We start from the raw sequence: 14,542 nt of genomic DNA, 5'->3' as shown, positions 1-14,542 counted from the left end.
AAGCCCAGAAATAGACCCAACTGCGTGTGGAAATTTAGTATATGATAAAAATGGTACCTCAAAACTCTGGGACATAGACTTTTTTAGTAAATGGTGTTAGGACAACTGGATAACTATTTGGACAAAAGATATGGCCCATTATTTATACACAAAATCAACCACAAATGGACTGGAGATCTAAAACTAAACTATACAAGTATTAGAAAAAAATGTGATTGATTTTTCTCTATAATCTGGGTATAGAGCTTTCTACTATGATTCAAATACCAGATATAATAAAGAAAAGAGTGACAAATTTAACTACATATAAATTTTAAAATAAAAACTTCTAGTGGAAAAAATCACTAAAGAAAAGTTAAGAGACAAATTTTATATCAGGAGAAAAATATTTGCTACATATATCACAGAAAAGGGTTAGTACCCTTAATATAAAAAGAACTTTAAAAATTGAGGGGGATAAAAGATCAAAAGTATTATAGAAAAGTAGGCAAATAATCTGAATATAATTCATTTAAAAAGTATATTAAAAATAGCCCTTTGATATATGAAAAGATTTTCAACTTATATTAACACTTAACAAATGCAAATCCAAACTATATTGACACACCATTTCTCACTTAAAACACCTGAAAAATTCTAAAGTATGCAAGTAATCAATTGGTGAGCTATGAGGAAACAGTCACTATCATACATTGCTGATAAACATGAAAAATGGCACATATTTTATGGAAGAAAACTTAGTACTATCTAACAAAATAACACATGCATTATTCCTTAACCCAGAAGTCCACATCTATAAAGCTACCCTCAAGATATAACATATACAAAATTATCACAGTATTTGTGAATGCAGATATTAGCAACAATCAAAATGCCCAAACATGGAAACTATTGAATAAAATAGGGTACAGACCACACATGGAGTCTTATACAGCTATAAAAAAAACAAAAACAAAGCAATGAGCTAATATGAAGTGATTACAGAAGAGTTTATATTGTATGTTATTTTTTATGTAAGAAATAAAAGTTTTTTTTTAAATCCATATATCTGGTATTTTACAAAAAGAAAGATAAGATAAACCAGAAACCAATGAAAGTGGTTACCTATAAGAGGAATGACATGGAAGGGATGCTGGAAAGTGTATTTTTTTCTTTTAGAAACACGTTTATGCTCTGCACATTCAAAAAATATAATTAAATCAATGGAGATAATGGAGGGTAAAAAACAATGAAACTGAATACAAACAGAAACAATTTCAAACAAGTGACATAATTATTATGAAGAGGAAAAGACTAATCCATATGACTTTTGAATACAGTACTTGAAATATATACCCTCAGTCTAGGGGGCCAAAAAAAAACCAGCCAAGAAACCTTGAACTCACTTTAGCAGGTTTGTTTTTCATTGTGCATGGTTGCAGCTATTCTGAAATGTTTTGTGTATATAAAATGAGTGAGCAAATGGACAAATATGTTGCCATTGAGAGTAAGAGTTCTTACTATGGAAGAAGGGAGATAATGGAAAGGAGAGAAACCAGGAAACTGGATTGGGATTAGAGGTATCAGTATGAAGTTCTGATTTCTAATCAGTATTTCCTAGCTCTGTCTGCGATGAGAGCCTAGAAATTACAACAGCCTAAGAGCAATGTGCACACCTAGCACCCATATTTTGGTTTCCTAATACCATTCCCCACCAAAAGGAACCACAACTCCTTAGAGAAATGGCTTATTCCAGGGAAGGTACAAAATAAGCTGGAATATCCTATTGTCCCAAAAAGTAGAGAAATGCTCCTACATTGATGGAATCAGGTTGAAAGAACATAGGAGCCAGCTTTAAGGGCTCCTAAAAACTTCTTTACCTCTATACCTCATAAGAAACTCAGTTTGTATTAAAAGGAAGCTGCTTATCTTCCTCCCTTAAACCCGCTCCTTTATTTCAGTTCCAGGCATGCACATCTACCAAGGCAAGAAATAAGAGTCCCTAAGAGTCTGTATCTATCTCTTTCTGACTTCATGACCAAAACAAATGTTTTCTCTCATCTCCTGGGTCTGACAGATCTAGAACTGCCAGATCAACTTCAATCATTACTTATAGATACAGGAGTCAACTCCAAGAAAATGTTCGCAATTGGGTAACATTATCATGAGCAGAGTTTACTGTTTTAACTAAAAGTTAAATCCTGCATATCTGAGAACCAACCAGCTTGCAAACATGAAGAACAGATTACATATGCATTAACTGTAAACAACTATTTTGTTGGCATCCATCACTTTTTGAGTTTTTATATAATTGATGCCCAATTATGTGAGCAGCTAGGAAAGTAGTTGTAAAGACAGCAGGATCTGATCAATATACCAAAGATAGAAGCTAATAGACTTCAATTAAAAAATAGATTAAAATTAGATTCCCTTTGAAGAAACATTACAGACTATGGGATATGTCATCTGTTAGTGTCAGGATAGTATGAGATCCAGGAATATGGACAGTGGAGCCCAAGTGCCCATGTTTGAATCCCAGTTCCACAACTTTGCAGTTATGTGAGCTTGTGTGAATTCTCTACTCCTCTGTCTCCTTTTACCCATCTGAAAAAAATGGTAATAATAATAGTACTTGTCTCAGGGATGTTGTGACAACTAACATCAGTTGGTACATGTGAAACAGTATAATCATGGCATACCAAGGAATCGTGATGATGACGATAATGATGAATTCTATTAGGGATTAACCGTTCCTCTTCCCAACCCTCTGATGATGCTTAAACACATTCTTGCAAGACTAAAGGGTTTGGGACTGTGAATTCTAAAGAAGCTTAATAAAAACTTGAAGAGTTGTTCGGTTAAGGGTTACCCTTTTTTTTGAGTGCCTGCTGTTTGTCACACTATGTATTGTTTAAGTATTGCAATAACCTAGTAACATTATCAACTTTATTTTACAAATAGGAGGACAAAGGCTCAAAGATATGAAGTACACGTACACAGTACACAGCGAGGTAAGTGGCAAAGCCAGGAACCAAAGCCAGATTACCCCCAATAAAAATCCTATCAGCCACAATGACTCATTCATAAACCCAGCAATAATGGATTTCCATTCATTTAAGTAAAAGGAGGATGAAAAAAGAACCCAGCTGTGCTGTCTCCGGGTGATCATCCTTTCAGCACACCTGGTCGATTAAGGCTGAGTCACCCCATTACTGACAGATTTACTAGGATCTGTAATGAGCAATTTAAGACATTTCAAAACAATAAATTGTGGAGTTTGAACTTGAAAGACTATGTATGGCAAAATGGAAGTCTTTATTTTTGATAGGACATTCAGAAGTGTCTAAGGAACACTTTCTTTTTAGGAAGAAAATGACTGGTAAAAGTCGGGGATTTATTCCACCGGACTGTTTTGAGCTTCCAGTCTTGCTGCTCCAAACTTGGGCAATAGGAAAGACCTGTCCGCTAAGATTTCAGAGGGACCGGCTTCCTTGGCTCATATGGGGCTTTCAGGATTAGCTGGCTCTCCCAGCTAATCAATTCCATCCATTTCTTACCTTCCAGAATTCTTCAACCTGTGTAGCCTACTGATGCTCTGCCTTTGCAGTGCTTCCAAACTTTTTTTTATGTGCTCGACAATAATATATTTAGTTCCAAATATGCAGCTCAGTGAGCTATAATTCACCTTTCAAAAAAGCAGCAATACTCCTTTACAATATATATTAAGGTTTTAAATCTTTCTGTTGGGAGGCAGTGTAGTACAGTGAAAAGCAGATGAATTTGAATTTGAAAAGCCTGGGTCTGAATCTTATTCCATCGCTTTATAACTGTCTGACCCAGGGCAAGTCAATGGGTCTCTCAGAGTTTCATCTCCTTCGTATCTATGGGAATTCTTTAAAAATCTGGAGTGCAAAGTGCTGTGATAAACATTAAAGGAGCTGGTTTATGGTAAAATCAGCTAGGACAATGCCTAACCCATGCCAGACAAGCAATATATTCAGTGTGCTTCACTAGATTTCCTGAGCTAGGCACTATGGAAGTGTTAGAAATAAAATAACAACAAACATTTATGGAATATTTAGTGTATGGAAAGCCCTATTTCACATGCTTAAAAAAATCAGTTCTCAAAAAAATTTATGGGCCTTATAAGGTATCATCTACATAAGCCAACAATTAGAATGTAAGCAATCAATACGTTCTATCAAAGATACAAGTGCTACCAAACCAAAAACAAGTGCCTGATTATGTTGTGTGGTGCTGCTTTGAAGAGCAATGGCTGGCTTCAGGTCTTAAATTGCATACTGGACTCCACTGGGTAAACAAGACATGAGGTGCACTCTAAACAGGGGAAAGTCCCTTCCTCTACCACTTACTCAGCAACTGGGAAGGTATTGAGGTACCAGAGGACACAGCCTGGCATGAGATGCTGCAGGGGGCCCATGAAGCCAGCCACACAGAAGGCTTTATCTTTGCTATCTTTTCTCTTTTCTTTGGAAAAACAAGTTTATAGCTAGTAGAAAGAGAAAATGCATTTTTCAAAGTACATAGCTTTCAACATAATTTTTCAAAGAATATGATCTTAAAAATAGATGTTTTCTCTTTAATGACAAATGAGAAAACAGGGTTGATGTGAAAATGTGATGGCAGTGCTTCAACATGAAGTCATTGTAAATATTCATCTATCTGCCTCAAATAGCAGCAGATATATTCATACAAGATTATAATAAAATTCCTGTAGTTGCATATAATATCTATATAAATACCACACAATTTCATTACCATTAATGATAGTCTAATGAATGCCGGGGGGTGCTTAATAATTTGTCACTTACTATGAAATATTATGTATTTCCTACTTAGGCATACTGTGAGATACCACTTTAGTACTTTTTTACTTCATTTGTTTCCAGTGAAAAAGTTGTTAAATGACAATCCATTACACTCTCATTTAAGGAGTCATCCAACTTTTAATCTCTCCTGTAGGCTTACAACATTTGGGATTTGCTTAGGAATTCAACTAAACATAAAGTATATAAATCAGCCACAAACCAGTATGTTTATATGTGTTTCTAAAATGCCTTGAGGGCAATAAAAAGAACTGCCTCCATTTTTTTCATAGTGCATGCCCAATTCATTCCAAGGCATTTGAGAAATCTCTGTTAACAATGGCAACAGTTATAATGTGTTGTTTTTCTTAAGAACTGAGAAATGCACTTTGTTACAACCGAATTCTAATATCGAGGGTTAGCTTTAGAACTCCAAGAATCTAAAGTTCTGAATCCTAATTTGGTAAAAGAACATTCAACTATGAAGGAATATTCTTCAAACAAAATGATGCAGCTCTTTCTTTATAACAAAAATGAAATCTTGTTTTCAGGATGTAGTAAATGTAGTATACTTCAGAAGGATTGTAGAGCACGCCACTGACCTGGTAGGCAGTAACACTTCAGTAAAGGGTTCCTGCTCCATTCAGACAGGTATGGATTTCTTCCCACCTCCTCTAACATGCACTAGCTGTTTAATCTCAGATTAGCAAAATTTTAAACCATTTTAAGCATTAGTTTTCTCATGTATACACTGAGATGATGAGTGTAATGAAAAATAATAAGCTACTTAATTCTACAGTTTGCTACCATGCATCATTTTAATTCCTCAAACCTCACAGCAAAGCTCATAAGTACTGTTATTCTCTTCTTTACAATGAGGACTTATTTGTAGTTCTTCATGCTATTATTATGAGGATTTAATGAGATAATAAAAATTACAAAATGGTATATAGTAAATGCTTAATAAATATCAGTTATCAAGATTTAAGGTTTTAAAATAATGACTTTCCTATATTCATATAAAGGAAAAGATGTTAACTGATTTTTCTAACAGCATGAAAACAATGCAACATTTTACTGGAAAACTTAGAAAAATCCTTATTTAGCTATTTGCATATAATCACATGATAAAACGTGACAAAGAATACTTAAAACTTTTTCTCCAAAGAAATTTCATTATAGAAAAGACATAAAAGACTTATCTAGCAAAAGATTTTGAAATGTATCAGAAAAAGGCTTGAGAATGAATATACCTCTTAAGCCCTATTCTCAAGATACTCTGTCAATGATTGAAGCAGGAGAGGGATTTTCGTCTATAAAATACCAATTGATTGTTTTTAAATATAATTTTAATCAATTACATTCAAAATATATCCCTCCCTTAAGACAAAAATACTGCAGAGGCCAGTGAGAAACCCTTGGATAGATGGTCTGTGTCATTCATTCCAAGAATAAATAGCATGAAGTTCCTAAAGAACTAATTCTAGCTTGCCTTCAATGGTTGTTAAGTTAGAGCTGATTCTAGTAAGAAATGAAATTTGAAGGGGCAAGAGAAACTTCTGGTATGCCTTTGTCAGTCCATGCTAGGCTCCTGTGAACTAGCCCCAAGGTAATAGTCTTGGAAAATAAGTGATAACCTTACATGACTCAGGGTATCGGTTAACTTTTAAGAATATTTAACATAACAAGGATATAGACTATACCTTTAATTAATCCCTGCAAAGGTACCTGTGGTACATGTGAAGTACAGAGTTTTATATATGTTAATTAAATCAAACTTGTGTTGTTGAAATCTTTGACATCTGCGGTTCTTGGCACTGGCAACACATAAGATCACTGAAGGAACTTCTCATAGCTGGGTCCCTAGAGATCTATGCAATCAGAACCTCTCAGTTCTCAGACTCCAGTACAGCAAAGTTCTAAGGAAGATGGCTTTTTTAAAAATGAAATTCACACATATCTTGTGGCAAAAGCTCTCTTTTTTTATTGCACTCTATTCTTTTATGCTTCCAATTCTGTTTGGTCATTTCAAATGCATCCCATATCCTCTACCTGTTCTATCCTGTGAAGCTCTTGGGGACCCACTGCTGCAGTTCGTGATACACACGGACTCTTCTTCATGGTCACTTCTCACACTGCCATCGCTGGACTGGAAACGGTTCCATATGTCCAACTGGCACTCTCTGGGTTCAACATAAATAGTTTTTCCTATTTTTTGTTAAACAAATTTTGCATGATAATGATGTTTCCATACATTTATATATTCTATTACAAATCTGATGAAATTGGAGGCTTGGTTTTAGAAGACTTTCTTTTTAAGGTGTTAATATCCTTTGAAGTAGTGCTGCTTGTCATTAAAAATTTAATAGAAGCTAGTTTAATTTCACTATTTTCATCTGAATATCCAGTTAAGGAAGTTCAAGAGGGGAATAAAAGCCCAAAACCTTGAAGTAAACTTTGTAAACTCAATTTGAATCTTTGACACAATATATTCTTACTTGCAAATTGATGTGTAAGCCATCTTATAAAGTTGTAGAAAGGAAAATACATTTAAATATATATTGAATAAGTAACTTCTTTGGAAGATAAAAATTACATGAATAGTCCCAGATAGTTCAAATTCTGTGGTTGCCATAGTGAGTGCATATTTGAGTAGCTAAAAGACATCATGAAGTCTCTGCCCAGAGGTGAGCAAAAAAGGCACAACAGGTTAAAACATACTAATAGATTATTATCGCTAAGGATGACTAAATCAGAGATGTTCAAATCGCTTTCTTCTGGAAGCTTTCTCCAAAGCCTTACTCAGTACTACTAGATATAAAACCTATCAGTAAGGAGCTATACTTGCTCAAAAGTGAGGGACAGGTGCAAATTTTCACCCAGTAGGGAAGTTCTGGGGATGAGGAGGTGACGATCCCAACCCAGTATGAAACCACTACAGGAAGCAGACATCCCATGATCATTGTGGGACAGAGTAGTTCAAATGGGATTGGACTTTGAGGTTGTAAATGAGATAAAACATATTTAATCAGTTCCTACATTATTTTAATACATTGTGAAAGTTAAAACATTCACAAGTGACAAATACAGTTTTAATGTACAACTCAACTAAGCTTATAAAAAATCTTAAATTGCTCTTTCAGGGTTTCAAAAGAGAAACTATTTCAGACACACTGTCCTTGTAGAAAATAACTTGTCCCTAAGGAAACAAGTGTCGCCAACTCAAATAGTGTATAACCATCTGAAGCTATCATACTTTTGACATAGAATTGTTCATTTTTAAATAATTATAATGATGCTTTCCAATTTATTTTTCCTTGTAAGTACAATATTTGACAGCATATCCAAGTACAATTTCACATTATTCTGTTCTCCTGTTAAGAAAAATTTTGCCTGATTCATGGTAATAATTAGTAATGTAGCTTGGATAAAAAAAACCCAAAGACACTCCACCATGATTCTCTTATACCAGAAAATAATTAAACAAAATCAATGTTTTAAAAAGCCCTGGTTTTTGCTATCAAGGAAAGCATCTATGAAGACCAACATTATGACATGGAAGACAGATTTGATAGCCAGTGAGAAACAAGGAAAAATGATTCTTCTTAGGAATGAAAACAAGTATTTAAATAATTTTTCCATTTTCTTTATTTTTTCATAGCAGAAAACTGAGTGAGACTGGTGGAGTAGAGAGCGGGCTAAATTACAAGGGCAAAATGCATTATGTAAATATGGCTCATTTTTATTTGCCTACTTCATGAAATTAGCATTTAGAAGTGAAAAATATGGTATCAGAAGTAACTCAACCAAATGTGTGCTTAAAATGCCTTTGCTAAATTGTCTCTGGGTAATTATTAAATATTCCAAATGAATTAGCAGACCTAAATGTGACAACACAATTCAACAGTCCATTGCTAGAAGAGGTTTTTTGTTATTCTTTTTACCATTCCTTTCATATTTTTGCTCTGGCTTTTGTCTTCTCTTCCTATTTTAAAATATGAGGATCCCCCAAGATTCTGTATGTAGGCCTCTGCTTTTCTTTTCTAACTCTACTATTTCCTTGCAAACTTTCATCTTTCCCATCTTATCAGCCTTTCTTCACCTCTTCATGTATTCCTCTCATGATGCCAGCCTGTTAAAAATCTCCAGAGGATATTGAAATATATCCCAAATGTGTCCAGAATAGAACATGTTTCCTTCAGATTAACCAGCACTCGGATTTCACCATATCTGTTGATGTTGTTACCATTCTCAAAGTTATTTGGGCATTAGGCTCTTTGCTTTTGTTTTTTATTTCCTTCTCCACTTCCACAGCCTTCTGTTAAGTCCTCCACTGGAGATCAACCAGCTCTACTCCTGTAAAATCTTTCAGTTGTGAGCGGTCCTGAGCTTCACCGGAGGAGTACTTTGTTTTGTCTTCCTGGGTAGGGCACCTGTCAGAAAGCCTGTGAGTGTGCTTTAAAGTAGAGGTTATAGTTTCTAGAGAAAAGGTTGGTTTAGGGTCTAAAGAAGTTTGTAATTCACCACTTCTAGGAAACCCAAATATGCAGAATAAAATAGAATTGAATAAAAACATATCTGGGGTCTACATGTTATTATTTGAAGGTTGTGCATATTTATCTTTGTACCATAGGTATTTAAAAGAAGCAGAAAAGACTATCGAATGCCTTTCATCACAATAACTACATGTTAGGCTTATCAGTGACTATATAACAGCCTTAATTACATTTTCAAAAGATTTGAACTCTCGAATCAATGACCAATAGTTATAATCCTTATTTGTCTGTTCATATGTTCTTTGGTGGCCTTTAACACAATCGTAATACAAATTTTCTTGTCCATTTCCCAGGGCAAGAGTGTTCTATATACAGGATTACAACCATTCATTTTTGTATTCCCAGGACTTTGCACAGTGCCTAATACAAAACATGTGTTAGATGAATTAACCTACATTGCTTATCAGTTAATAAAGTTATGGTGACTTTTCTATTACTAAGAATAAAAAAGATACTGTGCTCAACTGTGTTAAAAAATTGGACTCCAAAGGACTTCTTTTCAAATTAAAAAAAAACAGTTCTAAGATGCCTTTTTATATTTACAAACTCATTTTAATCTGGTCACTCTTTGCCAACGTCTGAGTCTTCAAGGATCTGAGTTGCCCTCTTCTTCCTGGTGGTTCCAGTTTGTTCTTTCCTCAAAAATTCATCACAGCGTATTCAATGCTCCAGTTCAAAATATAAATGTGCACATTTAAACTCAATTGCCAAATATACTTAAATTATGATTGTTAGACTAAAGGACCAACTATTTTGGAGATTTCTAACATCTTCTTCACGTTTGTCTTAGAAGAAAGAAAGGAAAAACAAGTAAAAGGCTAGCAGAGAAACGATTCATTTGCTGATTCAAGACAACATTCAAAATAAATCAATGCAGAGTTATGTTCTTCAGTCTGCTCATTTTGCTACAGAATCAGTTAAAAGCAAGGTATTTGGACTTAAACGCAGAGATGTCTACTATTCAAGCATAGCATTTATATTTTTGTAATGTAGACGTATGTATCACCCTCGAACTGAAGCCTCCTTCAAACACAAATTCCTGGGGTGGCGACTTGAAAAATACTTTTGGAAGGATAAGCACCTTAATGAACGCGTGGGTTACAAGGATTTGCATGTGAAATGAACATCAAACAAAGAAGTCAGAAGACAGTAACCTTACTCAAGAAGCGGGGGCCTTTGGTAGGGAGCATTGCAGCCTTGACTGTGCACTTGTACGTGAGGGAACAGACCCAGAACCGCTGCTGCGGGGATGTGGGTGAGGAGCAGTGTTTCTTCCTACAGGACCCTGCTGAGCCCACGCTGGCAAGACAGAGCAGCCTGTCAGTCCCTCAGACCACCTTGGTTAGGTTCCTTCAGTTTTCCTGGGTGGCTTCAACCCTGTTTTGTTTGGTTGCACTGGTTGATTTCAAAAGTCAATCTATTTGCTATGATCAGCAAAATCACTCTGTTCTCCAGGACCATGCCTGAGAATATGACCTTATATATTTTACTACCTCTTATCTAAATCAAAGGTACAAAAAAAGTAACATTCCCAGAGAGTGGTAGCCCAAAAGATATGTAGTTTTTCACCTTTGTAATTTGCCTGGATTTTAATCCTAGATCAAACCAAACTACAATTCAATAAGCTGAAAAGATATTTAACAGTGTTTTTGTTTTGTGTTGTGTATATTATGTGTCTTTTTCTTTTCTTCTCTTTTTTTTTTTTTGAGAGGGCCCTAATCCCTCTACTCCTGTAAAATTGCTTTTACTAAATTGAGCTTTGTTGTGATGTCCTCTGCTTACTGTTGGTTTTATGGGTGAAATATATTGAGGAAGTTGCCTCTCCCGTCACTCAGCCAGCCCTTCATAAGCCCCCTGGGAGATTTCCTCAGATTCTCACTGGAAGGAAGAACTCTGCCTATCCTAATCAAATGACTCATTTCTATTTTATAGACCATGCAATCTCGTGAGTCTTGCCCATGTAAGGAAATTGAATTCAATTTAACCTAATTTTTTCATTTTTATTTCAGCTGTTTATCTCTTCTCACATGAATTTAAAGTAAAACACTGTAAAAGACCCACTATTAAGGTAGAATGCTCTTAGTTAAATATATATATATTCTCTGTCTCCAGAGAGATGAAGTAAACTACAGCCTCTATAGCTTCCTGCCTTCTTGAATCAAGTCTCCTTGAAGTTCCCAAGGGGGCTAACAAGAAAGGATGGGGTCACTTAGTACCAGGGTGTCCTACTTTTAATAGGTCACTTCAGCTCATCTATCTGGATATCCTCATCAGTTGGTCACCCTTGGCCAATTTGGGCCCTCAGTCTTAATCAATATTGCCCAGTCTGAAACCTTTCTGACACCACCACATGCCTTCTCTTTGTCTGGCACCCATCTCTGCCCTGTGTCATCTTACCCAAAACTGTGTCCTTACCTGCACCAGCTGCCTCTACCCTGATCAACCCAGTAAACAGGAAGAAATGGGCTCAAAAGAAACCAAGCAAGATCTATGGGGAAAAAAAGTAATCCTGAAACTCAATTTGATTTTATTTTAACTGGATTCTTTCTAGAAATCCAGATTGCATTGTATCTGTTTTCCTGCATTTTATTTAGTTTGTAAAATGTAAATGCCACTTAAAAATATCAGATACACTGAATTAATTAAGAGATAATATTTTAGTAAGTATATTCTTTGTTCTCTGGACATTTACCTTTAGAAAAAAATCTACCATGAAATAGACAACTAAAATGTTATCTTCAAAAAACTGTTATTTTCAAGCTACCCAGCACATGTATGTATTTGCCGTCAATGTTTAGATGGAAGGAAAATAAGTTCTAATATCAGCTGGAGATTGTAAATAAAAAATAGACATGCTTTCAAAAACAACTTTCAGATAAACTAAATTACTTAAGAACTGTGTTATTTCAGATTATCAAAGTTTCTTCATGGATGTGGTCATTCAAGAGTTACTTTCTAACTCATTCTATGAGGTCAGTATTAACCTGATACCAAAACCAGAAAAAGATACAAGAGAAAAAAAAAAAGATATACATCTCTTATGAACATTGATGTAAAAATTCTCAAAAAAATACCAGCAGACCAAATTCAATAACATATTAAAAGGACTAAATACAATGACCAACTGGGATTTATTCCTGGAATGCAAGAATGATTCAACATACAAAAATCAATGTAACATACCACTTGAACAGAATGAAGGAAAAAGCCATATGATCATTTCAATTGGTGTAGAAAAAGCATATGACAAAATTCAACACCATGCATGTCATGATAAAAAAAAAAAGTTCAACAAACTAGGAAGAGAAGCAAACTACCTCAATATAATCAAGGGTTACTGTAGTCATAAATATCATGTTTAGATTAATAATCTACACCAAGGAAACTAGACTCATTAAAAAATTCTCATAAAGAATACTTACCTGCCAAAACTTTCTTGAATTGTCTAAACCATATGTCACAGTGGTCTTCGCTTAAATTAATAAGATCAAGTGTAGAATCCTTTAATTTATTTTGCTCCTTTTTCAAACATATGAAGAGAGTGATTCCTAATAAAGTTCCATTTCTCTGTTGTTTAGTAGAACAACGCCGTTTCAGTTTGACAGAAAATATGTCCTTGAGTTCAACGAGTTCTTCTTTACACAGAAAATCATACTTAGGATCACCTGAAAAGAAATTAAATTTTCCAGTCAAAACCACTGTGTCCATATCTTATATGTAAGCACAACAAATAGCAAAAACCCAGAAATCATTTGTAATTTTACTGACTGTGCTTTATGTCAATCCCTGTATGAGCTGGGGAGGAAAGAAAAGAATTGGGTCTATTTTACCAGGAATTGAAAAAGTAGAAAAATGGAAGAGAATCCCTGCTACACAAGGCTTAAGACATTCAGAATCTGAGGGTATTGAATGTATGAAGAATTCCAAGAAAATAAACAAAGCAACATTTCAGTAACAACAATTAGTATCATGTGAGAGCCTTCTTGGTACTAATGGGGACAAAGTAACAGAAAGAATAGAATTCACTAGAAGTGAGTAAATGACAGGTTATTGAAGGCAACTTGTAAAGGAAAGGAACTGAACATTCCAGATAAACTAACACCTGCAAAAAAGGAAGCAGAGTAAGATTACTATGAATAGAAAACATGATGAATTCCTGCCAATCTAGAAGGAAAGTGACCCCTGAATATTGCCACTTTTTTTTTTTGAATGGCATGAAATTTTACTGGTTATATTTAACCACAGGTCCAAAAATATTTGCTGTGGGAAAGGATCATTTCAATGGACTTTCAAAGTAGGAGTGCTTTATGCTTTTAAAAAAAATACTTCCAAAACCTCCTCTCTGGCCAACATGGACTCCCAGGGACTGGTTTTACATTCTGCCTGAATCAACTAAAAGATCACACAAGACAGGAAACATCAGCTTTCAGACATCAGCACAGGACAGTGGTTCCTTAAAAAGAGTAAACAAAGGAGCCATATGATTGCTCCAGCCTGCTGTGTGGATGGGGCTTCCAGGCCACAGGGCAGGTGGGGAACCCTGGCGTAGCCTGACTGTCCTGAATTGGGGACAAATCGGAATACAGGAAAGCCGATGTAACTGGAGTTCACTGGACAAATTCCCATAGAGGAACGAGTTGCACAGAAAGAGCATCCTGTACTTGTGCAGAGATCTCCCTTGAACCTTCAGCTGAGTATGGAATTGGCATGTGTGCAAGGCCAGGGAAAGAACTACCTGAAAGATCAGAGAGAGCAATGCTCAGAGATCACACAGGCATTCCTACCAGCCAAAGTGGGAAAATATTGAAATTCTTGGGACATTGGGGAGAATACTTAAAAGTGTATCGTCTAATTAGTGAGCTAAAGACTGCTCTGATTCCATCTAAGGAAGCAAGCCTTAAAGGATTAAAGTGTTCCAAGTAACTTAACTACATCCTAGAACAAAGCACAAGAATATTTATATGAATCCAAAAATATCCAGCAACTCTATAAAACTCAAAATATCTTTTATTCATTTGAAAATCACTATGAATGTAAAAAGCAGAAAAATATGATCCCTATAGGAGAAAAACAAGTCAATAAAAACAAATGCAGAAATACGAGGCTAAGCCAGCCACAGAAAGCAGGAGCCCCCTCTCAGCTTCCTTCACCCTTAAGCAGGCATGATCTTTCAGACCCGAA

At 35.3% G+C, this 14,542-nt stretch overlaps 1 protein-coding gene across 2 annotated transcripts in view; it reads right to left on the bottom strand.

Moving 5' to 3' along the window:
• CERKL (CERK like autophagy regulator) overlaps positions 1–14,542 on the bottom strand; it is a 91,203-nt gene that overhangs the window by 39,163 nt on the left and 37,498 nt on the right. For both annotated transcript variants that reach the window (XM_017679093.3, XM_017679094.3), the window contains exon 2: positions 12,784–13,026. In XM_017679093.3, coding sequence (XP_017534582.1) covers positions 12,784–13,026 — 243 coding nt within the window. The remainder of the gene's footprint in view (positions 1–12,783; positions 13,027–14,542) is intronic.

This window comes from Manis javanica, chromosome 12 (genome assembly GCF_040802235.1).
Source record: "Manis javanica isolate MJ-LG chromosome 12, MJ_LKY, whole genome shotgun sequence".
Classification (NCBI taxonomy): Eukaryota; Metazoa; Chordata; class Mammalia; order Pholidota; family Manidae; genus Manis; species Manis javanica.
This window is presented reverse-complemented; position numbering and strand designations above follow the sequence as displayed.